The following is a 25467-nucleotide window of genomic DNA, read 5'->3' as shown; positions in this document are numbered from 1 at the left end:
GGTTTCATCACAATGTTTTTCTTCACCGTAAAGCTCATGGTAAATTTAAAAAAGTTCGCACATAAATTCCAAAAACTCAGAGCTGCGAACCCGGTTTTGAACCCATAGCCTCTTCTTGACAGGCGATAGGTCAAATCATTAGGCTACCACAGTCAATGGCTACCACGGATAACTTTTTTATAATTTGTGAACTTTAACTTACAAATATAATAGTTACAAGTAAATATACGTATTGTATAGTATACAAAATCCATCCTCGATTTTACTGTCTTCAAGAAACAAAAACAAAGAATGAAGAGGTATAATAAACTGTTTTGCGTTGTTAAATGTAAGAGAACATTCTAAATATCTAAATTTGTAAAAGTACGATAAAAGCATCCTCATGTGACGTGTCACCCACGCGGAATAATAAATTATCATCTTGGAGTGAAGAATCTGAGTGGATGTCAGACCCCAGAACAATTTCATGTCAAACAATTTGTCTTGAACTTGGGTTACGTACCTAGTGTATTTTTAAGAATATGGACCATTTTTTTAATATACAAAAATAGTTGCGCATTTGTCCTCCATCTCACCTGATGAAAAGTAACGGTGAGGTCGACAATGGAGCACGTACACCTAAATAATGCCTATTCACTTTCGCCTTGAAAAGGTTATAGCTTTCGGGGAATATGTCCGCATACAGGGAATTCCACTCCCTAGTTGCTCGAAATATAAATGCGCAAACAAAACGCATACGACTCTCGCAAACGTACGTATCTTGGGAATATTCACAACATGGAACCACAGTCTACGTCTAGTCCCCCGATGATGGAAAGAGAACGGCGGAATTAAATCATGCTGAGAACCGCTGACCCAGTTTTTAATGAATTTTGGTATAGAGAAAGATGGCACCTAGGAAAATGATATGCCCCTCAGATCTTTGCAATTTAAAGCTCTAAGTGGCACTATAACTGTTATGGATAGGCGTGTAGCTCTCGACTTGTTCGTCCCGTCACTTGATGTTATAAAAAAAGGCTGCTCGAAGTACTTATTCTACGCAAATGAAGTCACGGGCACCAGCTAGTCTTATATATAAGTTAGGTATCTCCGTACATACCGTGTGTAATAATGTGCAAGTTCGATAAATACAATTCCAACTTAATTTAATTTTCATTACGTCATATGTTTCCAGTAATAGGGAATTCCAATTAGTAATTGAGCGTACGTGAACTTCCTTTCAGTCCGAATCTGCTGTAAAGTTGCTGAAGGATTCAAGTGGGCATCATTTAACTTAACAGCGAACATGAATTTTTAAGCTAAAGAGTCGTTAACTTTTATGTATAATTGTTTCTTGTATCTTACAAAGTACGCTTTATTTACTTTGTCTTCTTTGTCATCTAGAACATTGACTTTGGCTTATATACTGACATCATAAACAACAAATTTTGTACCATGACTTTTTACAAAACAAAAAATAAAAAAGTAAAAAATAATAATGACAAGATTTTACTTTTCAACAATACAACGATATTTATGGGGTCTGTGGATAAAATAATGCGCGTATACGCACCGCAGACCTGCTGTAGTTGCGCGTATGTATTCTGACAAGAGGTAGTTTTAATTTTAGTTAGTTTTTGAAATGAAGCAAGTAATGAAATTTTAAGTGTAAAGTCCAATGGACTATATTATAAGCTTCTTGCTTGCAACGTTATGTTTCCGCGCGTTTGAATCGATTCTCAACAGCGCGTAAACGCGCAGATGACGCGCGTCGACGGCGCGTTTAAAATACGCATTCTGCATAGGGTCTAAAGCCTACCAAATTGTTTCAAACTTTCACAGTATTGTTTCTTGCCATACACGTTTCATTTACTCGATCCTGTAGAACATTGATTTTGTTCCATCTTACGCAGTCATTCCTCAAAGTAGGGTGTCACAGAGAAGCGATAAAACAACTATAAAAATCACACACTTTATTTAAGTGTCACGTCGCAAGAGAATTAGATATTCTCTGCATTGCTTGATAGAGTTATCGGTAAACATTTATAACACTGTCATATAGCCCATTTGGTTTTTAATTTCAAAATTTTAAAAGTCTTCAGTACGATGGATTTTAGACTTTAAAGTTTGGGTCGTATTGTCGTAAATAATGTACGATACGCTGCCTCCCTTGTCATGAGTAATGCATTCACGTTTCGGTAAATTTCGAGATATTGGCACCTAAAGTTTTTTTGCTAATAAAAAACGTCTGTAGCGGACTGTATCAATAGGATACAGGTACTATTGAAGAGTAAGCAAGACGAAAGGTAATGTACTTACAATTTGTTTACAATGTACAGCTACGAACCAAACAGAAAACAAACAATGACAACATTGAGTATAGAAATAGAGATGAAATAAGGGCCATCCATCCCTGGCAACGCTTCAGGTAAATGGCCCGTATATCACTTTTAAATATCAACTCTCGTTTGCGCTGAAATCACAAATTAGAAAAATGAAATAGTACAGCGCCAACAACGGACCTGAGTCTACGTCTCCGTATATTCCGAAAATATTCTGTATGGGAGGCTGTTCCATTCGGTGAATTTCGGGTGGTGTGGGAAAAACAGCAATACATCCAATTACAAAACAAACGGAATCACATTTCATCGGTAATTAAATACGTATTTTTTTAATTTTAGTCCATTATAGCAAAAGTTAAACTGGCCGATTTCAAGTGAAACAATTGACGACACCCGTCAATTATTTCGAATTGGGGCTAGCCAATCGCAGCGCAGTTCTCACAGTAATGATTTGGCAGAATAGTTTTCAAACAAAATAAATGTCTCGTCTCTATTTCTGGTTATATATAATCGATGGTTATATTATAGAATCGAAAACAAGTACATTTGAATTTAGAATTTCTTTCTAAAACTAGACTGTTAAAAAGACAATCAAATATAATGTACAAAAAGATTTGCAGAGACTGCTGCGATTCGGTACAATATCGATAGCGCTGGCTTTGATTAATAATAAAATTTAATCAAAATAAGATATGCAAAAACGATTATAAGAGGTTGTAGATCTCGTTTCGCTGATCCCAGATATGTTAATGACTCAATGTAACTAAAAATATCGATTACGTTAGTTACAGTTAGTGAGGGCGAGGGAATACTTGTAGTTGTCCATACATATAGGTTCGTACCTACATACCTGTACCTGTGTTTAATAGAGTGTCGTTTACATACGCTCCAAAACTGTAGGTAGTTAATCTAAGGGCATTAGTATATCATATTGATCGAAGAAACCCTTAAAATCATTTAGTGATGTTCCTCTGATTCGGCAACAAGTTTATGCACTTATCATCCTATATTTTTCCATTATTAGGGCGTCGTAGTAACCGACTAAGACCAATTAAAAAAACTTAAGATATAATCATCATCATCACCATCATCATTAACCTATTTATACAACCCACTGCTGGGCATGGATTTCCTCTCAGCCTGGCCCAATGCTTCACACGAGGGTGCTAACCTTCTTCGATTTACAGGTTTCATTACTATGTTTTCCTTCACCGAATAGCTCATTTTACATTTCATATTAAATTTCGCACATAAATTCCGAAAAACTGATTCGAACCCGAATTCAAATCCACAGCTTCTGCTTGAGAGGTGGTAGGTCGAATCATTAGGCTACCACGGCTTGACGTTATAATAGTAACTATTAATATGAATAATTATAAAATTTTTGAGAGATAATTTTCACTGTGTTGTATGCGGGAAATATTCCACCTGGTATCATGACAGGTATAATCATAATATAGAACACGTATATCCCTGTTAATTTGAAACCAATTACTTACATATTTCTAAATCCGATATACTCCACGTATTTCATTCTAATCCATGGTCCCTATCGGGCAATCATCCAATCGATATTATATCCACCGTGCTGACTCTATCGGATATCGGAAACTCGGAATTCAATTAAATCGAACCATTGCAGCGACCTCTTATTCCAGATGCCATGTCAGATATCGGAACAAAGAGAACAATTCTTTCATAATGAATGAGTAGAATATTTGATGCTGTATGGCGTACTTATTTGAATACCTTCGCTTCTTGAATTTTGAGTAATACAGTACGTATAATACTTATCATCACACGTGTCTCCCACCAAAGAAGGCAGAGTACACAACACCGCAATGGGAGTGGAGGTGGCGGAGGACAGAACTCCTTTGGCTCCTCCACTCCCATTAGTCTCATTATACATATCCGTTTATTCTTGGTACTTTTAACCCGATATGTTTTAAGGCCATCCCCCATCTAATCGAGACATGTACGCCGAGGTCGACCTCTCCCCATGCCTTGTGCCGTCAATCTACCAACATTCATTCTTTCTACATGACTAAACCATCGAAGTCAATATCTTTGAAAAGAAACCCTTTTCTATCCTGGTTACTGCAACATCTTTACCAGAATTCTGTTTTATTACATTGTTCGGCATTCTGTCATTAAGACTAATACCGCTAGTACTTATGATTATGAATATGAAGTTATATCAGTGTCAATATTTCCTAAATTTGAACTTTTTACTTTAAAATGCAGTCCTATTAAAATATCGAGATCTTTCTAAATGGACAAGGTATTGTAACAATCGGATGTGAAATGGCGCGGGAAGCAGGGTAGTATCTTTAAACTTTTTGCACGTTTTGGCCCCAAACATTGGGCAACACAGTTGTATTCAGTATTACACACGAAGCTGTAATCGTGAAGACGTCGTCATTTGTTTAACAGAGTACTAAAACTAAAACACGGCATGTGTTCATTATAAGGTAAGCATATTTTAAAAATATTAAAACGAAGACGATTATTTCAAGGTAATACCTTTTTTTGGGGTATATTTTTTTACAATTTTTTTGAATTTTTACGGCAATCTATAGCATAGAGCAATTTTTTGAGATACTACTATGTTTCTCAAAGTGTTATCGAATTGAATATTTTTCCTTCTTTCATTTAAAAGTATCAAGCATGAAAACTCTGAATCACAAATATTTTACATTCAAAAGGGTAATACCTCTGTGAACAATTTCAGGATTTTGTCTAAACTACGGAACTGAATAAGATATATTTTAACCCTATTTTTGGATACTCTTACGAGTATCCGAAAATAGGGTTAAATATATAGGTTTTAAATACATATAGGTGAGGAGAACCAAATAACAATAGCGGTTAAAATAATGCTAGAAGAAACTTTAAAATTGCATTACTATTCAATACTTTCCTTGTGGTTTCCGAATGCCGACAAACGACGCCTAAATCCAGAAACAAATTATATTCCTCAGGTAGATATGAAAATAGTTATATCTATCATATTCCGATAGTTGTCCCTTCACTGGGTGTTTCTTATTTTTCTCCCCAAAGTAACGGAAATAATCCTCACCATTAGCAACTCTCATTTCAATGAGCTTAGCCTCTTCTGAGATACTCCATTTCACTTTTTGGTCATCTCCAGTCGGTCTCACTCCATTTCCCAAAATATGGTCTCCATTCTAAAACCTTCCTACCTCAACGTTTCTTCCGAGGTGTGTGACCGGTCCACTGACACTTCCACAAGTTAATTCGATAATCTATGTCTATTTACTTTGGTCTGATCTCGGCTCTGGAAATTAAGACATGGGGATTTCTTGGATAAGAATTGACTATAACGGGAATAGTGGGCGAATTGAGGTGAACCAATCACTCGGCGTTTAATGTGGTCTCGACAAACTACTAATTTATCAATACAAACTTCGTCACCTCTATCGAACAGTGGCATTTTGTCACACTCGGTGACAAAAGATACTTGAGACAAATTTGTTCCGTGTCCAAACATTTCGAAACTTTAGATCCTTGCTTGGCCCCATTTATTTCATCAGAGGTTAACAGAATAGGCCACTAATTATTCCGTTTATTCGTTTCCTTTATTGTACTATTCTCTTCGCTAAAGAAACTGCACCCACTGTATTAACTCTAATAACTATGCGTATTGAGCATCCATTATTCTCAAGAATCTTTAAAACAACATTCACAACAGCTATATTAACACAAGCAACAATGATAACCCGAGAAACAACAATTTGGTACTTACTAGTACATGCCTCTCAATTTGCAAGGCTATTACTATAAATTAAGCAATCTGTTCTGGTTGACAGCTGCAATTAAAATTTATTACCTACATTTTAATACACGGTCTAGTGTATAGATCATTTGCATTAAAACGTGTTTGATTTTAAAATACACGTACTTCCTTAAAGAAAGAATGCGTAAAATAGTCTTCCAAATTTGGTATGTCAATCTATTGTTTTAACTTTATTGTTCTAGAAACAGAATGGAGTGCGTAGTAAAAATTACAATAGTGGCTTCCTATTTGGCATATTTTACAGTATTTTAGTTACATTGTTTTGGTTTATTTTTGTGAAAATATGTTTGGAATACTTGAAACAACGTATATCCATATTTTTCAATAGGCTGTGTTTAATGCATACTGGCCTTTAAGCCACCGAAGAATTCAAGATTGAATTCAAATTTTATTCACAATATTGCGTTCAATGTTGTGAAGAATCATCAGTGCAATCACACGGTGCATTTTCCATAATAAGACCTCTTTCGTACTATATGCATTTTCCATAGCAAGACCTCTTCCGTACTAAAATAAAGTTTCTACATATGGTTGAATTTATTGAGTTCTTTTTGTGTTGAAAACCGAAACGCTGTATATGCCAACATAACTGCTTTGCAGCAGACATAGGTAAGGTTGTCACTTCCCTGGACGAATTCTCAGAAGGAACTATACTGCTGCTAAAATTATTGTTATTATAACATAACAAGTACTTTTAAATATAATATAATTTTCAATTTATTCTTATCATTAAAACCGTTATTTGCTTAAATCATAAAAGCTAAGTACATGGTTGTGCCGTAGTTTATACTTTTGAGATGTACTGATGATTAATATGTAGTATCACGTATCCATATTGACCTACCGATCGTATATTCAATCGTTTGGTCACCGCACTCACTTCGTGTTGACTTCTGCACGCGACATTTCGAGTACTTACGACACACAATTTAAAGTTGACGTATCTATTTTACTTCGCTGTCATTTTAAATAAAATAAAAAAAAAAAAATGTTGAGCTTGGCTTTTATTAATATATCATTGAAAATCGTATCCAAATTTATTTAATTGTTGAGGATATTCACGTGTACAAACTCACAAACAAACAAAAATTCAAAAAACTTGTTCGACACGTGTGATCAGACAAAATCGAGTAAACATGTATAAAACGATCGTCTGATTGATATCGTATTCTTTGTAGATCGATACGTGTCGATCGTCAAAAAATCGAGCATATCTGTAGGCTCCTTTGGGTTTAGGTTAGCATGTCTTCACTTCAGTACGTCGCACTGACTTACAAATTAAAAATGTTAAAAGTACAGACTAAGTTTCTGTACGATTTTACTACGTGTTGATTAGAACTGACTTATGATGTAAATTTTTTCACCGGCTAAGCTTATAGACGTTTGTTAAAATGCTAATTTTTATAAATATATCTCATGTGACTAAATGAAAAATTAAGAATGTCATTTCCGTGTTATGATTACACCTGGAGACTTTCCAATAGACGCAAACGAAGTAACTAAAGGACAACATTACATTGTAAGTAGTGAATTATACGAGTATTTCAGTTTAATATTACGTATTAAAATTCTCCCTCTCCAATGACGACCTAATAATATGTGGCCAGAAACGCAAACATATGTTTATTTGTATTGATGTAATTTTTTTATAATACTAAATGACGGGACGAACAAGTAGTGCGCCTGGTGGTAAGCGACATGCCTATTTACAACAGTTGCAGTGCCACTCAAGCATTACATCGCAAGGATCTGTGGGGCACTGCCACTGCGCCCGTCACCCTGAGACATAAATTGACAAGTCCAATGTGCCTGTAATTTCACCAGCACCCTTACCCTTCCTAACCGGAACGCAGTAATGCTCACATTACTAATTGCGGGCAGAAATAGGTAAGGTGGCAGTACTTTCTTGGACGAACTCTTTCACAAGGAGCTCTACTGCTACTAATTGATAATGTATTAAATCGGAATTTGAAATTTTTGCCTGCAAGGTCGGACAAGTTTACTCAACTTAATGGCTGATTTGAATTACTTCAGTAGTTGGACTTAACGTCACTAGATACCAGCGCTGGAGTAACACTGGATTAACGTTTCAATATTTAGTGTCCAGGGGGCGTATTATGAACTTAAAAAAAAACACTCAAGTTCCAGGCAATTCTTTTTACGCCCAAAAACTGACTGGATAAAATTTGTATTACGACATACCCTAAAGGAGCGACATATATATTTTTCCCCAATTTCTCGCTGGTTATTTTGTCTATGACTGCGACTTGACTAGCTCGTGCTTTTTATTATAACGTTCAAAAACATGGATGAATATTTACCGGTAAGTTTGGGGTGTTATATTTGTCACTTAATTTAAGAGAAAAATAATAGATACTTATTATTCATGTACGAAAATAAATAAAGACACTATAATAATAATAATAAAGACGCTATCTAATAAGATCAATACACTATATATAAATTTTTGTAAATAAGAGAAAAGCGCAAATTAAGTTCCGAACGACGTCAAACGTCGACGAAATTCCGCGGGTAAATTTTTAGTTTGTAGTTGTTGAAAACATGTCAATAATATTTTAAGAATATTTAACTATAAATTAAATTGTTAGAAATTATACTATGCAATAAATCGGTGGATTTTGTAGGCCTCGATATGTGCAGTTTCAGTTCATCGCAAAGATATCATATCTGGCTAAGTCGGTATCTTTTCATAAATTGTTGTACATCCATTTCAAACGGATCACTACGGTCTTGTACTTGTTTTCTTTGGATTTTTTCCATATTATTATCGTGTGAAGCATTGGTTGATAACTTTTTTGGTGAGCTATAAAATGTTACATATACATAATCTGTTTCATGTATTTCGTTCATGTATATTGTTTTTAAAACATTTATGTGTTATAAGCACTTTTGACGTATGATCATATGTGGATTGTATAATACTAAAAGTTCTAATTAAAATATCAATAAAACTAATATATTGAAATGGAAGTAATGGGAATAGAAGCAAATTTCACTGCTCATTAAACACGTGCATGTCAAGATCAAACATTTCTGCAGGCGTAATTATTTTTGTTTTTGTGGTAAAATGTTTATTTTTGCATACGAAATATCGGTCAAGATGGTTGTAAAATAAGACAGATTTTCAAGAAACATTGCCAACACTCTGACAGCCCACATCTGGGCATTAAAATTGTTAAAAACTATCTGTAAACACGTTAAAGTTCAAGGTGATTTATACATAAGTATTTTTTTAATTAACCTATCAACAATGTTTTGAAACTAATCTATTTAGCAATTAATATGTTTCGTTTTAAATGGCTCTACGTTGCTACGTTACTACGTACATTTCACACGTGAAATTGTCGTAACAAATACTGTCGTAAATAGTGGACTTTAAAAAACACGATTTGTTCAAAAATTATTGAATGGGTCCAATAAAAATATCCTCGTTTATAAGTGGATAAATAAATATTATGTATGAATAGAAATAATCCAATTGTTCACAATAAGATACATTCAGTATTTTTTTAAATTTTAAATCGTGTTTTTTTCAATTTTACCATGTTTGAGTTACTTTCGTGGACCAATAACAGAAGAGGACTGCTTACCGCGATACAAGACAGCGTTGTCAGGTATTTAATACCTGGTGGTACATGACGTCGCGACGAGTACCAAATAGCTATTTTTCTAACTAATTTCTTTTACATTGACAAGCTACAATTTATTAAAGCTACTCATGTTTCTAGTGATAACAAACAAATAGACTAGATGGCGCTTAATGCTCCAGATTTTTATGGATAGTGCTGGCTATTCTTTTAATTTGTTTAGGATTAACGCCATCTACTCATATTAGGAAGCGTTAATTTATAAATTAGTTTGTAGCACACTAATGCTAGATAGCATATTTGTTAAAATTCAGAAAATAATTTTAGAAAAAACCGTACTTAAGGAATTACCAAATTTAAGGAATTGATAAATAAACATTACTTATCACTTAGTAATTTCAATTTAGTAGAATAAGTTGAAGTATTCGCCATCCAAATTAAAATAATGTGTAATGAATACTTGCAGCGATGCCAAGTGGACTATCGTTACATCGAAGTGCTGAGATGTCTGTACAACGCCGCCACTATGAGTGTCCAAGTACAGGACCAGCAGTCTAAATCCATCCAATTACGCAGAGGAGTGAGACAGAAGGATGTCACACTCCCGAAACTGTTCACAGCCGGATTGGAGGATATGTTTAAGATGCTGGACTGGAAAAGTATGGGCATTAACATAAAAGGGGAGTACATCTCACACTTACGATTTGCAGATGACATAGTCCTAATGGCAGAGTCGCTGGAGAAGCTACAACAAATGCTGGACGGCCTAGTGTCCGCCTTGCGACTTATTGGTCTCTGCATGAACTTGGACAAGACCAAAGTCATGATTAATGATTACATTGATCCGAGACCCATAGTCGTAAATGGCCACCTTCTTGAAGTTTTTTCCGAATACACTTACCTCGGGCAGATTCTGCAGTTAGGTACAAACAATTTCGAGAAGGAAGCCAAGAGGAGGATTCAGCATGAATGGGCAGCGTTTGGGAAGCTACGTCGAGAATTCTCGTCACCTATAACCACAAAATCTGAAAACAAAGATTTTCAACCAGTGCGTCCTGCCTGTTATGATTTATGAAGACGAGACGTGGACACGCACGATACGGCTAGTCGACCAATTTAAAGTCGCTCAGCGAACTAAAAAGAGAGAGAGAGAGAGAGATAAAATCCGTAATGAGGTTATCCGACAGAGAACCAAGGTCACCGATATAGCTCGTACAATAAGCAAGCTGAAGTGGCAGTGGGCTGGCTATATCTGTCGAAGCACCGATAACCGATGGGGAAAACGAGTTCTAGAGTGGAGACCGCAACTCGGCAAACGTAGTGTAGGACGCCCTCTGGCCAGGTGGAGTGACGACCTGCGAACGGTTGCTGGCGGGAAATGGATGTGACAAGCTGAGGACCGAGTGAAAAGGCGCACATTGGGGGAGGCCTATGTCCAGCAGCGTACTGCGATAGGATGATGATGATATATGATTGTGTGTATATAATGTAATGTGTGGATTTATAATATGTATTACAGGAATATTCCTATATATTGTATGTGTATGTAGTTATATATTTGGTACGTAGCAATGTGCATGCATGTTATATACGTACGTTTTTGTGAAGTTTGTTTAAGAATGTATTCCGTTCAATTTGCACATCGTTTAGCTGCTTTGTGCACCATTAACTGCCCTTCACCTAAAACTCCGTAATAATTTGTAAGATTGCCGGGAAGAGAGCCGCTGTCTAGCGGTAAGGCCGCCGATTATATCTTTAACTGTTTTTGTATTGTCACTATTTCTAATTTTGTGTACAATAAAGCTTATTCTATTCTATTACTTCTTAAATTTCATATTAAAAAAGGAATTAATTGATATCCTCTGCCATTTGTATAATATATAAACAACATCCAGGTTATTGATCGGCGCCATCTAGGTATAACACGGAATTTTAAGCTTTTCAGATCTGCGATAATGTAGTCATTGCCAAAGTCAAATAATCATTTATTCCATATTACTATGGAAACTAAAGGACATGTTACGTTGACATATATAAATCAGACGTTATATGTATATGGTGCATTTCGACGTCGAAAACATAAACATGTTATTGTCTTTGTTTAACTATTATGTGCCGTCTTAAGCCAAAAGAGATAGCATTACATTGGTCTGTGCCAAACACGGGAATCGAAAATACGTAACGTCATCTTAAATGCCAACCGTGTCCATTTCGCAGTACATGAGGTACATGATACCGTTGTCAAAGGGAAGTACATCAAATGTCAAAACAAATGTTTTCCAAATGTACTATTGAATTACTCGCATGTAATAGGGGTTAAAGTATGAAATTGCCGATTTGTACTGAAAATCTAAATTGTTTATTTTTTAAATTTTTAACAAATTTATTTAATCAAAATAGTTGCCATTATTATCTATACATTGCTGCCATCTAATGGGAAGGTTATTAATGCCTTTGCGATATAACTCCGACGATCTAGACTGCACAAACTGTGTGAAAGCATTTTGTACTGGCTCCTGGGAAGAAAACTTCTTGTCACGTAGATAATTGTCCAAATCACGAAAAAAATGGTAGTCCGTTGGAGCAAGGTCTGGTGAATACGGAGGATGACGAATGGTTTCTAACTGCAGTTCCTGAAGGGTCAAAATGGTTTCTCGTGCTGTGTGAGGTCTCGCGTTGTCGTGGAGCAATAATGGTGAAGATCGATTCATGAGTCGGGGCTGTTTTACTGCTAGTTTTGTCAACATGGTTCGGAGTTCGGCACAATAGACATCTGCCGTTATTGCTTGACCAGATCGGAGAAAACTATAGTGAATAACACCATGCTGAGACCACCAAACAGTTACCATTACCTTTTTATTGGTAAGTTTTGCTTTAGGACACTGTTGTGGCATTTGACCTGGGGTCAGCCATTGCATTTTTCTTTTCCGGTTATCATAAAGAATCCACTTTTCATCACATGTTACAATTCGATCCAATATTCCTTCATTTCTGTACCGGTTCAACAAGGCAACACAAGTTTCAACACGCGTTTCTTTCTGCAGATCAGTCAAATCATGAGGCACCCATTTTTCGTATTTTTTTATTTTATTGATTTGACGCAAGTGAGTCAATATTGTGGGTAAGGTAACGTTAAACCATGCCGCTAATTCCTGGGTAGTTTGACTAGGATCGGCTTCCACTATCTCTCTTAATTCATCGTTATTCACCTGTGTGGGCGGTCTTCCTCGTGCCTCGTTCTTTAAGTCGAAATTTCCATCACGAAAGCGTTTAAACCAAAATCGCACGGTGCGTTCATTAGTAGACCCCTCTCCAAACGCAGCATTGATATTGCGGGCTGTTTCTGCCGCGTTAGTTCCGCGTCGGAACTCGTATTCAAAAATCACTCGAATTTTCGCAGTATCAATCTTTCTTGTCTAAATTGAATAACAAAAACAATTGAAAGTCGATATTCAAATGTTTCAAATTTAAAAAAAAAAAATCACAGAAACCATTTGAAAAAAGTTTCATTCGAAAACCTCAAACCATGAAGATTCTATGAAAATTCAAAGAACCTATTGCAATAAAACGGCAATTTCATACTTTAACCCCTAATATTATAATTAAATTGGATAAAAATATTGACAGTGAGAATAATTAGGTATTAATAAAAATGCGACGCTGCAGCATTAAGGGATGTGGCTTTAGAAAAAGTGCAAATCAATCGAATGTTACATTGCACAGGCATGTGTTATTTTTTTGTCTATAAATCACACAATAGCTCAAATATTTCATGTAATTAGACTTATTTAAGTAGTTTATTTATAAATCTTGCCAAGTGTTGCTTTTGTTACTTTAGATTGCCTGTTCGTTTGTATATTTTGATGATTGTTGTTAACGATTATTTTAAGATAGTGTTGAACTTGTAATCATACATATTATCGATATTCTGTTATTAAATCAATTTACTACGAGGTTTATATTGTTTTATTATTATTATTTTTATTACTTCAAGTTTTCCTACAAATGAAAAAAGGAAGAAAGAATGATTGGAAATCATAGGACTGCCGAATTTAAACGTTGGATCAAAGACCATCTTCATTAGTTCGCTTCATTTTGAAGAAATTTTAACAGAACTTTGAATGTACCTCTTAAAGTAGTTTTTATATTGTATTTAGTAAGTACAATTAATACTATGTAATGATATATACCAGTAAAGTAGTATAGGTAGGGCAATCTTGAGTCAGTGCGTTAAAAAAAAGTAAGAGTGCGCATTTCGCCAACAAACTGTATAACAGTTTGGTGACTTAAAATAAGTTACCAGTTAAAATTGCTTGATAGATTGATTTGTTAAAGCCAGTAACGTGAATACTAGAATCCGCAGAAACCGGAATAGATTTGTACTTGACAGTTAGTTAAAAGTCGATATGTACTAAAATGTAGGTTAAAGGCGTACCCCTTAAAGTAATTTTTATATTTTATTTAGTAAGTACAATTAATACTATATAATGTTATATACCAGTAAAGTAGGTATAATTAAGTAAGAATGCGCTAGTCGCCAACAAACTGCACAGCAGTTTGGTGACTTTTACTAAATAAGTTACCAGTTGTAATTTTGAAAATACTTTTTATTTTAATTTAAAAATGTGTGTTGACATTTATAATAATATACCACTTTGTTCTAAGGTTAATATTTTGGATATCTTCTTTCTTAACGAAATTATGTATATTTTTACGGGCATACAAAATAAATATCAGTCATGTGATACCAGGCTCCATAAACTTTTCGCTGAGAATAATCCGAGAACCTAAATGGTACACAGAACGAATAGCTCGTTTTTGCAACACGAATATGGTTTGTATATCTTCCGCTTTACCCTTCATGAGAATCCCGTAGGACATTATACTATGGAAGTAACTGAACTAGTTTAGCAGTGGCAACATCGGTAAGTTCACGTATTCTACGGACTGCGTGCAGCAGAGCTTAATGTGCTGGCCAAGGAAGATATATGTGGAAACCATTGGAGTTTACTATCTAAGGTCACTCCCAAAAAGACAGCTTTTCTTAACAAGGTCTAACTTTTCTCCATTTATTTCCATGATTAGGCTAGTCGATTTTACATTAGGTAATTCAAATTTAACACACTTTCGTCTTCCTGGCATTGAGCAATAAATTGTCAACATTAAATCAATAAACTACCATTGAAAGGGTAACATGAAGAGTAGGTATTTATTTTATTTAGTAGCAGTCCTTTTCAGTTATTAGCCCATGGTTACTACAGTATTTGGTTTATTGTGCGATTTGAGGATTCGTTTTACAAAATGCTTTAAAACTTATACTGAACATTCCAGTTATTACGACTGGCAAAAATCATGTGGGCCCTCAGTCTACACAAACCGTACAGTTTTAACGTGGAGCCGGCTTTATATATAGGGTGTAAATTAATTATGGGATGTGAAAGGGAACCTTAAGTATTTAAAATTGGTAATTTTACTTAAAGGAAACATTGTTTAATTTTTCTTGATACAAACAACTACCTACACTAACAATTTTTTTTTAAGTTTACCTGTACCTGGAACCCTGCTCTCGATATATGAAATCCGCAGTTGCTCTCGAAGTCTGTCAACGAAAAGACGGGCCAGTTTGAAACTGTTAATCTCGTTGTCATACATTCTTAGTTCTGGCCCCGATCGAAACTCAAGTCTGGTCTTCCAAAGTGGGAAAACGATCGTAACGACGGAGTTCGTGCTTCGAGAGTCTGGCCAACCAACGTCGAACCAACTATAAATGCAAAAAATAAACACTCACTGCTTTTGTACTAATCAATAGGATTCATGATAAGAATAAAATCTAGGTAAGTATAAGCTTGCAAAAAGGTAGTAATTTGTTTATTTAGTTGTTAATATCTACGTGTCCTGCGTATTAGTCGGTAATAATGTTAGGCTTCATGGACTTCTTTAATTGTAAGTTAATTTAGTAGCAATATTGCTCCTTGTGAAAGAATGCGTCCAGGGAAGTACTGCCACTTTACTTATTTCTGTCGCCAAACAGTAATCTGAGCATTACTGCGTTCCAGTTTTCAAGGGTAGGGGTGCTGGTGAAATTAGAGGCACATGTAAACTTAGCTATCTTGAAGTAGTTTTCCTACGAGTCCCATCGATTTTTTCCACCCTGTATATGAAGTCCGTGCCAAACAATGAAGGAAAATGGTTCTAAGTAACAAAGCGATTTATTTAATTAATAAAAAGAACTCTCTTTTAATTCGATAACACATTGTAACTATAAATTGTACATGTGTTATTACACCGCAAGTCTGAGGCAGTTATTATTCTCATTATTGTAAAAGCCGACGAGACAGAACGGTCGTCAGGCGAAATTAAAATGCTCTGAAAATTAACCACGTATGCGCACACATAATTTTATTTTGGTAATTTGTAAGACAAACAAGGTGTTAAAGCCAGTCATAATGTATAATATAAAACTTGTAGGATGTAGGTTTATGCCGACCCATGTTAGGGTTGAAAGTATATCAATACCAGTATGTATAACACGTGAAATTAATATACCTACAATCCAGTTTTGATACCTACTAATTTATTTTAATTAAATGTATATATCTAGCCCACGTCGATTGGGTGGTATTTGTTTTACATTATTCTACATCATTCACAATAACTTTCTAGAAAAGTCAAATTTAATGATACTTTATTTATCTAACGCACCTTTAGAATGAAAATGACCTAATTCAAAAAATTAAGAAAATAAGTTTATACCGTAAAACGATTTTAAAAGCAATTGTTCATAAGGTTGTTAATTTATAAATCAGCATATTTTTTTACAAACAAAACTTACTTTATTACTTAGACGATTCTCATTCACAATTGAAACGGCTTCATCTTCGTCGGCTTAATCCTTTTCTTCTTTTTTTTCTATTAAGGCCACACCTTGCTAAGTTGGTGATAATGAATGAGATTTAAGTAAAGTTTAATAAAAAAGTGACCTTATGACGACTAGTTTTTGTGAATTATATTTTGAAATTGTTAAATATTAAAATAATCAGAAACAATTTCTGAGGATACAAAGCTAAATGTTTCACGTTCATTTTCTAAGTAATAAATTATGTGAAAAGACACAACTTCAAAAATTATTTTGCGTATTTCCAAAAAGACGAAATTTTGTATTGGGTCACTTTTATTGTATTCTATTATTAAGATCGTCTAAAAAATTCGGGATAATTCTTAAGATCTCTTAGAATAGTCTGACCAAAGAAACCACTTCCAGCTCTATAACATAAACAGCCAAAAATACGTATATTAAACATGATAATAGATACGCATGAAATTTTTCAACCTTATTCCACATTTGCTGAAAGCACAGTCCTGTAATTTCAGCATTGTTGTTCCACCAATCACTCTCAACTATTTTGTCAAAGGATTTGTTCAACTTTGAACATCATGTATTTAACAACAAAACGCAAGATCGTAACATACATTTAAACTGTCACAAAAAATGGCCTCACCATCAGGCAAGAAGTGCAACATAGTAACATAATTAACTACTTAACAGAAAAGAGCATCGTCGGCAACCAAAACACATAGCACACTAAGAAAAACCTATCATTATGTATTAGTCATAAAAATTATATAAATAGTAATAAGAATTGTAAATATTAAGTTAGTTATCCACTACCATCTGATTTCAACTCATCAAACTCATCATCCTGCTTAGTACTACCCGCTACTCCTCTCACTGTGGCCAAGACACCCTTAGCCGACAGTAGATGGGTCTTGTGAGTCTGCTTGACCGGCAGTGAAAATACCATTCCAGTACACATTGCACGACATGTACTTTCTTACCTCCTTCCAACCTTCCGTTTGTCACCTTAGGTCTCATAGTGACAGACTTCCCGTTCATATCCTGCATATACATATAAATCTCCGTATATATATTTATGGTTAGGTTAGGCTACACACGGTTAGGTTGTAGGGCTACACTATTAGATAATTCATTGGAACGTCTCTTGAGGTCTCACCGTTAAGGTTAATAGGTTAGTTTATATTTTTATCTTAACTTTACCATAATTTCACGCACAGCAGGCGGTTGATATTTGCTGCATACAACACTACACACTACATTGACAGACAACCACTACCACCACATTAATACCTAACCGCACGCCCAATCAACAAAACAATCTTTAAGAATTGAAAATGCAAAAATTACGGAGTTAAATTTCAACAGACGCAGTGCCGTACCTAACACTCAATGCGTACTTTTCGGCTTTTTATTCATTGTATAAAATACCAATGTCAGTAAAGTAATTTGGTGGCCACTACGATTGATTGGTTTCTTGAAACTCTACTTTCTATTTAAAAATTATATAATTAACTATTTTAAGCTGGAAAAAATTTATTAACGACAGTTGCAAAAGCGGAATGACAGTCTGGAGTACAAATATTGTGATCTCTCTTTCGTCCGGCAACCTAAGAAACGGACTGTAACATATACGATCATACTACATTTTCAACCTCACTTCGATCTATTGACCCAGAGTTTAAACTCAAAATTCGTTGTTTAAGTTAGTTGGATCAATGAATTAAATCATTATTAACGCTTTAAATCAACTTTGGTTAAGATTGCTTATGTTCAGCTGTTTTTTCATGTTTTGTACACGAAAGTTGATGTTCTTGAAGAGCCAAAAATGATGACCCTGGTTCTAAATGCTCAGCCTCTTGCAGTGTTTGTGGCATTTTCATATTATGTGTCTCCGGGGTCCAGTGAGTTAGTGCCGCTGCGATCCAAGCTGCAGCACTGAACACGGCGTATGGTAGATAAGGCGTTACTTGCAACTGAGGAAAATGCTCGTGTTCTATTATAACTGTCTCTGTATCGAAGAACACAGAACCTGGTCTTAATTCATTCTTTAGATATAGAGACAGCTATCACTAGTGTACAGTGGCACACGAATTAAGCAATATAACTGCTAAATTACCGCTAAGTAGCTTTTTAAAACATGCATATCGACGGTTAAAAGGCGACTTGATTTAAGCGACATTTTGGTTTACAGGTTTACAGGAGAGCTCTTTAGAAATTTCTTGTTTGAGAAATATTGCACTGTACAAAATGTATTCAACGAAAGAAGGTGAATCTCTTATATATATTAAAATATGTATGATTCTATTATTTGATGCATTTCAAAGATAAGAGAGTATTTTTCACTGAGTTAAGGTTCGCTTGAGGCTTATTGCACTATTTTCTGGACAAGGCAGAAGGATTTGGCGGTAAGAAGGAACAAATATAATAGATTAAGGTAAAAATGCTCATACGTCACAAGGATTCCAATTTGTATAAGGAAAATAACTAAAGTTAAAAAGTAACGCCGTCATGGGATACAGCTAATAGGTTTATGTACAAGATTTATAAAAACTGGTGTCTGGCAAAATGAATCGATGGCGACGATGCTTTTGGGTAGTAAAAAGGAAAGTAACTAAAAAGACAGATGAAATAGAAAAAACACAAGTGTTTTGGTTATTGTTATACGTTTTATTCTTTGAGTTGTTCGATTTTGTAAGAACCAAATAGTTTAAATACTGTTATAGAATTTAATTCTTACAATGCAATTATAAATAAAACATTATTTTTGTGCTCAATTATTTTTCCGTTATTTCAATTAAAAAAACATTACAAACATAACGACAAATTTTTATAATTTGGGAAAATAGGTAAAAAGATAAACTGGTCAACAGCCGTTTTGACTTTTTTTTATAATATCAAGTGACGGGATGAACAAGATCGTGCGCCTGATGGTAAGCTACACGCCTGTCCATAACAGTTGCACTGCCACTTAGAGCTTTAAATCGCAAAGATCTGAGGGATCACCCTGACACATAAGATGACAAGTCCCATGTGCCTAATTTGTAATTATAAATTTGTATTGTATATGTTGCCATGTGTAATTTCACCAAAATTTATTTAACCATAAGACTATTTACTTAACACTCAGAAAATTGCTTAAACCAACCAATCAATCAATCAATGTTGAACAGGGAGAAACAACATAAGCGACTTGGTTTTCCGAAACTGTTTAAAGTAAAATCATTCAATCGACGTTGAACGTAATATCGGTTTAAAGTAAAAGGATTCAAGTGACGTCGAACCTAATATCGGTTTAAAGTAAAAAGAATAAAGTGACGTCGAACCTAATATCGGTTCAAAGTAAAAGGAATCAAGCGACGTTAAAGCGAATATAGGTTTATTATACAACAATTCAAATATCGTACGTTATAAAATATTTATGAAACAAAATGGTACAGTCGAGAGCACATCAAGCTTGACACTTTGTACTTTGGACCGTTCTTATCGTAAGCGGCTTAGAGTTGGATTTAAGTCTTAAGTGTAAAGCTTGACGTGCTCTTGAACCTGTATAATCGTAATCAACTGTGGACTAGGTAAGAAAGGATCAAAATACGTTTTCCTAAAAAACACAAGGAGAAACGGCAGAATAGACATGAACATAAATTATGAGCCTACTACAGTAAACTCATATTCCTAATTAAAAAAGAAACTGCGAAAATTATGTCGCTTGACACTATGATGTAGGATATGACCCGCGAATTCGCGATGGAGTTAAACGCCAAAAAAGTGCTTCAATTGATGTGTAACATATAAATAGACGCGACAAAAATCGCTGATTCCAATGTGTATGTAAATCAACATCGCCCAAAATGTCACTTTAGTCAAATCGCCTTTTGACCGTCGATATTATATCAAAGGGTTCATAATATTATAAGGAGACTAACCAACCAGCAGAGGTGAGAGTGGTGCGCTACTTTTACCAAGTCGTCCTATAAATAGGCTCAAACCCATCATTGTATGTCGTACTTCTGTTGGAGTCAGTTCTGTGACGTACAAGTACGTTGCAGAGAAGACAATGCTGATAAACATCTTTGCAACCAGCACCATTATTGTCGGAAAAGGTCCTGATAACAAATAACGATTAATAGAAGAAATATAACAGTCATTTGTGGAGGAGAATATGGCCCACGGCCCATCCAATGAACATCGGCGAATTCGATCATAAGATAATAATAATAACGCTCACACTCAACATAGCTCCACTAGGGAAACCCTGTGTCGCGGGTGCCATGGACACACATGCATAGACAACCATAAATTACACCCAAACTCACGAGAGACATAAATGTAGGCCATACAAATAATTCTCCCGAACCGGAAATCGAACTTTGTACTTCTGCGTGGCAGTCATGGCATGGTAACCGTTCGGCCACAGAGGCAGCTTGATGATCATGCGTTGCAGTCAAGTCGCGTGTTACAAACGACTACACGAAACGTTGTAATCTATCAGTATGAACAGGTCGTATCAAACATAGTCTTGCGTTAGTGACTAATCTATGCGTTGTATCAGCTTCCATTGAAAGTGTATGACCGCAGTTGCGGCCATACTTACCTAACGTAATATGAAAATTAATGCCTATAAAATATTTCTTTTTTGCCGTTTATCTAAAGTGAGTGATGAGCTAATTACTTTAACTGGAAATTCGTGCTGAACATGAGAAAGAATTTGAGAGTATTTAATATATAAAATCTATATAATACTTGAAGGTGCACATACAAACGACTATAAACAAAATATTTCTGAAATATTTTACTCTAGATAATGTATACATACAGCGCGAGCACTCACCCATGTTTATGATGAAAGGCATAATTGTCAATGCAGTTGCACTGATGAGGTACGAGCTTGTAATTGTTTTCTTACGGCCGAAGTGATCTAGGGTAAAGATATTAATGATATAACCAGGAATCTCGATCACTGACAATAGTGCATAATTGAGGTACTGATTGCCAGTTAGCGATACTGCATTAATCGACAACCCGTAGTAAATAAAGGTCACAGCAGCAAACCAGAAGGAGATTACGATCAACCGGCTGAACAAGATTCGGGACCGGAATATTATCTTTGTTTCGGTCATTATACTTTTCTTTCTTGTCTTAATCGGTACCACTGAGCTCATAGTTTCCAAATAAGCAATGGTATCTGGCGGTAACGTTCTTTTATTTACAGCAGCACCTTTAAAAATAATATCGGCTGCTTCTTTTTTTCTTCCCTGACTCACTAACCACCGTACACTTTCTACTAGGCAAAAGTAATAAGTAACGAATAGAATTCCTGGCGTGTAGAGTAAAAAAGTCAGATTGCGCCAGTAAGGTAATATCCAAGCAAGAAAAGCAAGTAATATTTGTCCAATTGCGAAGGAGCAGGACAAACAGCTTGAGGCGAGAACTCTTTTTTCTACCCCGATCATTTCAAGTGCTGCAACAAAAGTTAACAAATATAGATCAGACATACAGTTTCACCGTAATAGAAGTTTACAATTATTCTGACGGTAGTCCGCTCGAGATGATTGACTAATATCTTTTTTAGCTGTACTGTGCTGCAGACCAATTGTCTCGACATTGGATGGTCAAGATTGATGACTATAGTGCTTACCACCGTAGACAATATCGGAGCACTGGACAGGAACGGCATCGAAATGCTAATCAAAGCTTTAACGGGACAATGTAACAGGATTGTAAGTACATGTCCTAAGCTAAAAGACAGTAGAGAATGTAAGTTCGGCCACAAAGATCTCCTTTGCAATTCCTCACCCGATATTGACCATTGATGGGCAGTCGAAGCTAGGAGAATTTTTAAGTTCTTTAATTTTAAAATTCATCTTGACTCTGGATTGTAACTACTGGTGACCACATTAGATCAACTGAAGATTGCAATGATGAAGGGCTATGTATACCCTAAATAAGGCCACCTAATAATAATATTAATAATGAGACGATTGAATACGTCATCTGTCATATTGTGATTTGTCTTAATTTTAAAACACGGCACGCTTAAATGTTTTCCTCTAATATTATACTCTCTCTTTAGCCACGGAACTGAAGAGGTTTTGGGGATTCCAAACATCACATTTTATGAATTCCCTCAGTGAACTTAGACGTGTGCTATTTGCTTTGCCCACAATTACATTTATGAGTCCATTACAATGGGAAATAGTCTATTTTGACGTATTTTTAGTATATGAAGTATTCAGACGTACTAAACAAATTTTTATTCTATTAATACCTGATAACGGCCGTACCTAGGATATAGCCGGTGCTATACGAGCCAGAGGCAACCAACGCTTCAAGGTATTCAAAGGCCAAATACATGTAGTAGCTGTTTGAGAGGCCCCGCACTATTCCCAACACCGACGGCAATGAAGATGTGACGATAAAAGTATAACGTCGTCCACATCTTAAATACGTAATGTAACGGGTAAGTTCTTGACTAACGAAGAGATTAAACAAACTTCAATTTTCCAAATATTACTAAAACTGTTTCGTTGTGAACTCACTTATTTCGAAATTTAACGGTACATTATTGAAAGTGCTATTTAAATTACAAAAAAAATACCAAAATAAAATAAAGGTAGTGGTGAACTCACGTACAGGTCAGACAAAGTTCCAATAAATGCAAGGGCAGTCATCAAACCGAGGCCGTGGATAGTACCTACTAAAGTACGCTTCCACTCTTGGCATCCTAAATCAAACTGAAAACCGGGTTTGCTTAGTTTCATATTTAGTCTTGTAATCTATCAACCCAACTAGCGACTTTGAAACACAATTTAGTATTAGTTAAATGAGATATCTGAGCAAAATTACGCCAATCTGAGCAAATTACGGAAATCCTTTAAGCGAACCTCTTACAAAATAGGTCATGAATTTAATAGTGATAGAAAGATAAATCTAGTATTACCTCAGCGACAATAGAGTTGTAATCCTCGTATAACCAACTGTCGCATTTCATAAGATCTTTACTGAAGGATTCTTTCTTACATTGGCCTTCTTGGTTGGCATACCGGAAGCATCGAGCTTTCTGTGGATCATCTGGTATTGCCCAAGTCTTCCATTCCCCTGTTTTAAATACCGGCGGAGTATTTTCACATTCTCGAACCATACATCTGCAATTTTTTGTTGGATATTGGTCTTGATTGTAAAATTATTGCAGTTAACAAATCGATTTTGTCAAGGGACCTGTTTATAAGATTCTAATTCAAATACAGCAAAGGCTACCAGACTTTTCGTAAAGAAAACATTCTATAGTTTACAATTTATAAGAAATTCTCAAGATGACATTCCCAAAGATAAAACCTAACCAGTTACGGTTATTCGAAAACGTATTCAAGAATTTTCCGATAACCTTTGATTGTTTGGCTTGGCAGCGTTGAAAATATATTGTCCGTTGTACATTGCCATGACGATGACGGGTACTAGGATGAGACTGAAGTTGCGCAGCTGGAATTTACCTGCTGGCCCCATTTCGATAAAAATTTTCTCCAAGTCAATCTCTTGATGTGCTGATGTCCTAAAATATTATTCCATTAGTAAAGATATGAAAGGTGATTGATAGTACAGGTTCCGAAAATGGCTAGGTATGGAGTACATTTTGATCATCGACAACCAGATCTAAATTATTCTCCGATATACAAGTAATAGTCGTAGTAGGTACATAAAATACAAAAAAGCGATCTGGGGTTATGGTTAGGTTAATTAAGTACACAGCAAGGCTATTAAAGAAGGCACCGATTACATGCCTACTCGCTTTGCGCCTCCCGGATCGTATAGTCACTCACGCGTGTGATCAATTTTGATAATAAGGATCCTGTAAAGCTGTACTATTTTTATTGCTAATACAGAGTGGCCCATATAAGTTTGATGAAATTTGAATTACGATTCCACAGAAATTGCGAGCCCGAATGGCTTATCTTGGAAATTCAGTAGCACCAATATTCTTGTTAATTTAAACAAGACATTATTCTAATTCATTTAAATATTAAGAATGAGGTACACAAATTTAAGGAAAGACTTTCAGTGAGCTAAGTAAAGATTGATCGACTACGAATATCGTTATGAAAACAGAACATCAACAGAATACGTATGAGTTATTTGATGGAAAGTAATCTGTCGTGCAAGATTAGCAGAATTAATGATTTGCGCCAAGTAATCGAGCCACTGACTGCGGTGAAACTCTACAAAGCCCCAGCTCTTGAGCCATATCATAAACCCTATAAAACATGTTAACACCCTGTTGCTTCAAATTATATAAATTTAAACTCTTTTTAGGATTTATGTTGAGAATGAACTACTTGTTAATAATTTAATGCTTACAAATTTTTATCTTCATCCTTTTCTTCACTTTTATTTTGGAAAATTGTAACAACTTTTGCACTAGTACTGGGTGGCTCATTACTGATGATTTCATTTTTTGGAGAGTCATTAGGTGTCATTTCTTGTAGACCGTTTACAAATGTATACGAAACAAATTATGTTTGACCGTAAGTAATAAAAATATGTCTTTTTAATTTGCATTACTTTGCATATCTTACTTTACCCACTGAACAAATACTCACTGATTTATTTTTTTCTTTGTACAAAATATTATTAAATTGTCTTACAAAAACAACGTCAAAAATGTAGTCAATGGTAACGTCTTGTTATGTCAGATTTCTGAAAAAGGTCGAATATTAAAATGTAGCATAAAAATTCACATAAAGAGGTGACGTTCTCCTTTTTAATCGAGCTATGAACCGAAAGCCTCAAAAAAGTGTCGCCCCGAAAACCAACAAGCTAGCAACGAGAAACCCGCGAATAATAGGCTTTTTTCCATCCTCTAAGGTAATGAAT

At 35.2% G+C, this 25467-nt stretch overlaps 2 protein-coding genes across 8 annotated transcripts in view; one reads left to right on the top strand and one right to left on the bottom strand.

Moving 5' to 3' along the window:
• The window catches only part of LOC113231013 (high affinity cAMP-specific and IBMX-insensitive 3',5'-cyclic phosphodiesterase 8), a 448718-nt gene that overhangs the window by 61130 nt on the left and 362121 nt on the right, over positions 1-25467 (top strand). The window lies entirely within an intron of this gene.
• LOC113231011 (organic cation transporter protein-like) lies at positions 16932-25029 on the bottom strand. Of its 7 annotated transcripts, none has more exons than XM_026465146.1 (8): positions 24952-25029; positions 24090-24148; positions 23540-23744; positions 23233-23333; positions 22884-23038; positions 21431-22060; positions 20530-20705; positions 16932-18575 (listed from the first exon to the last, which is right to left on the bottom strand). In XM_026465146.1, the coding sequence occupies exons 3-8, from the start codon at positions 23738-23740 to the stop codon at positions 18357-18359; spliced, it is 1482 nt and encodes a 493-aa protein (XP_026320931.1). In that variant the 5' UTR covers positions 23741-23744; positions 24090-24148; positions 24952-25029; the 3' UTR covers positions 16932-18356. The 7 variants fall into 7 exon arrangements, with proteins under 7 accessions (XP_026320931.1, XP_026320930.1, XP_026320929.1 ...); XM_026465145.1 differs by having other exon boundaries at positions 20526-20705; positions 23984-24148; positions 24952-25023; XM_026465144.1 differs by having other exon boundaries at positions 23984-24148; positions 24952-25023.

Source organism: Hyposmocoma kahamanoa, unplaced genomic scaffold (assembly GCF_003589595.1).
Source record: "Hyposmocoma kahamanoa isolate Upper Pololo Valley unplaced genomic scaffold, ASM358959v1 64, whole genome shotgun sequence".
In the NCBI taxonomy this organism is placed as follows: domain Eukaryota; kingdom Metazoa; phylum Arthropoda; class Insecta; order Lepidoptera; family Cosmopterigidae; genus Hyposmocoma; species Hyposmocoma kahamanoa.
This window is presented reverse-complemented; position numbering and strand designations above follow the sequence as displayed.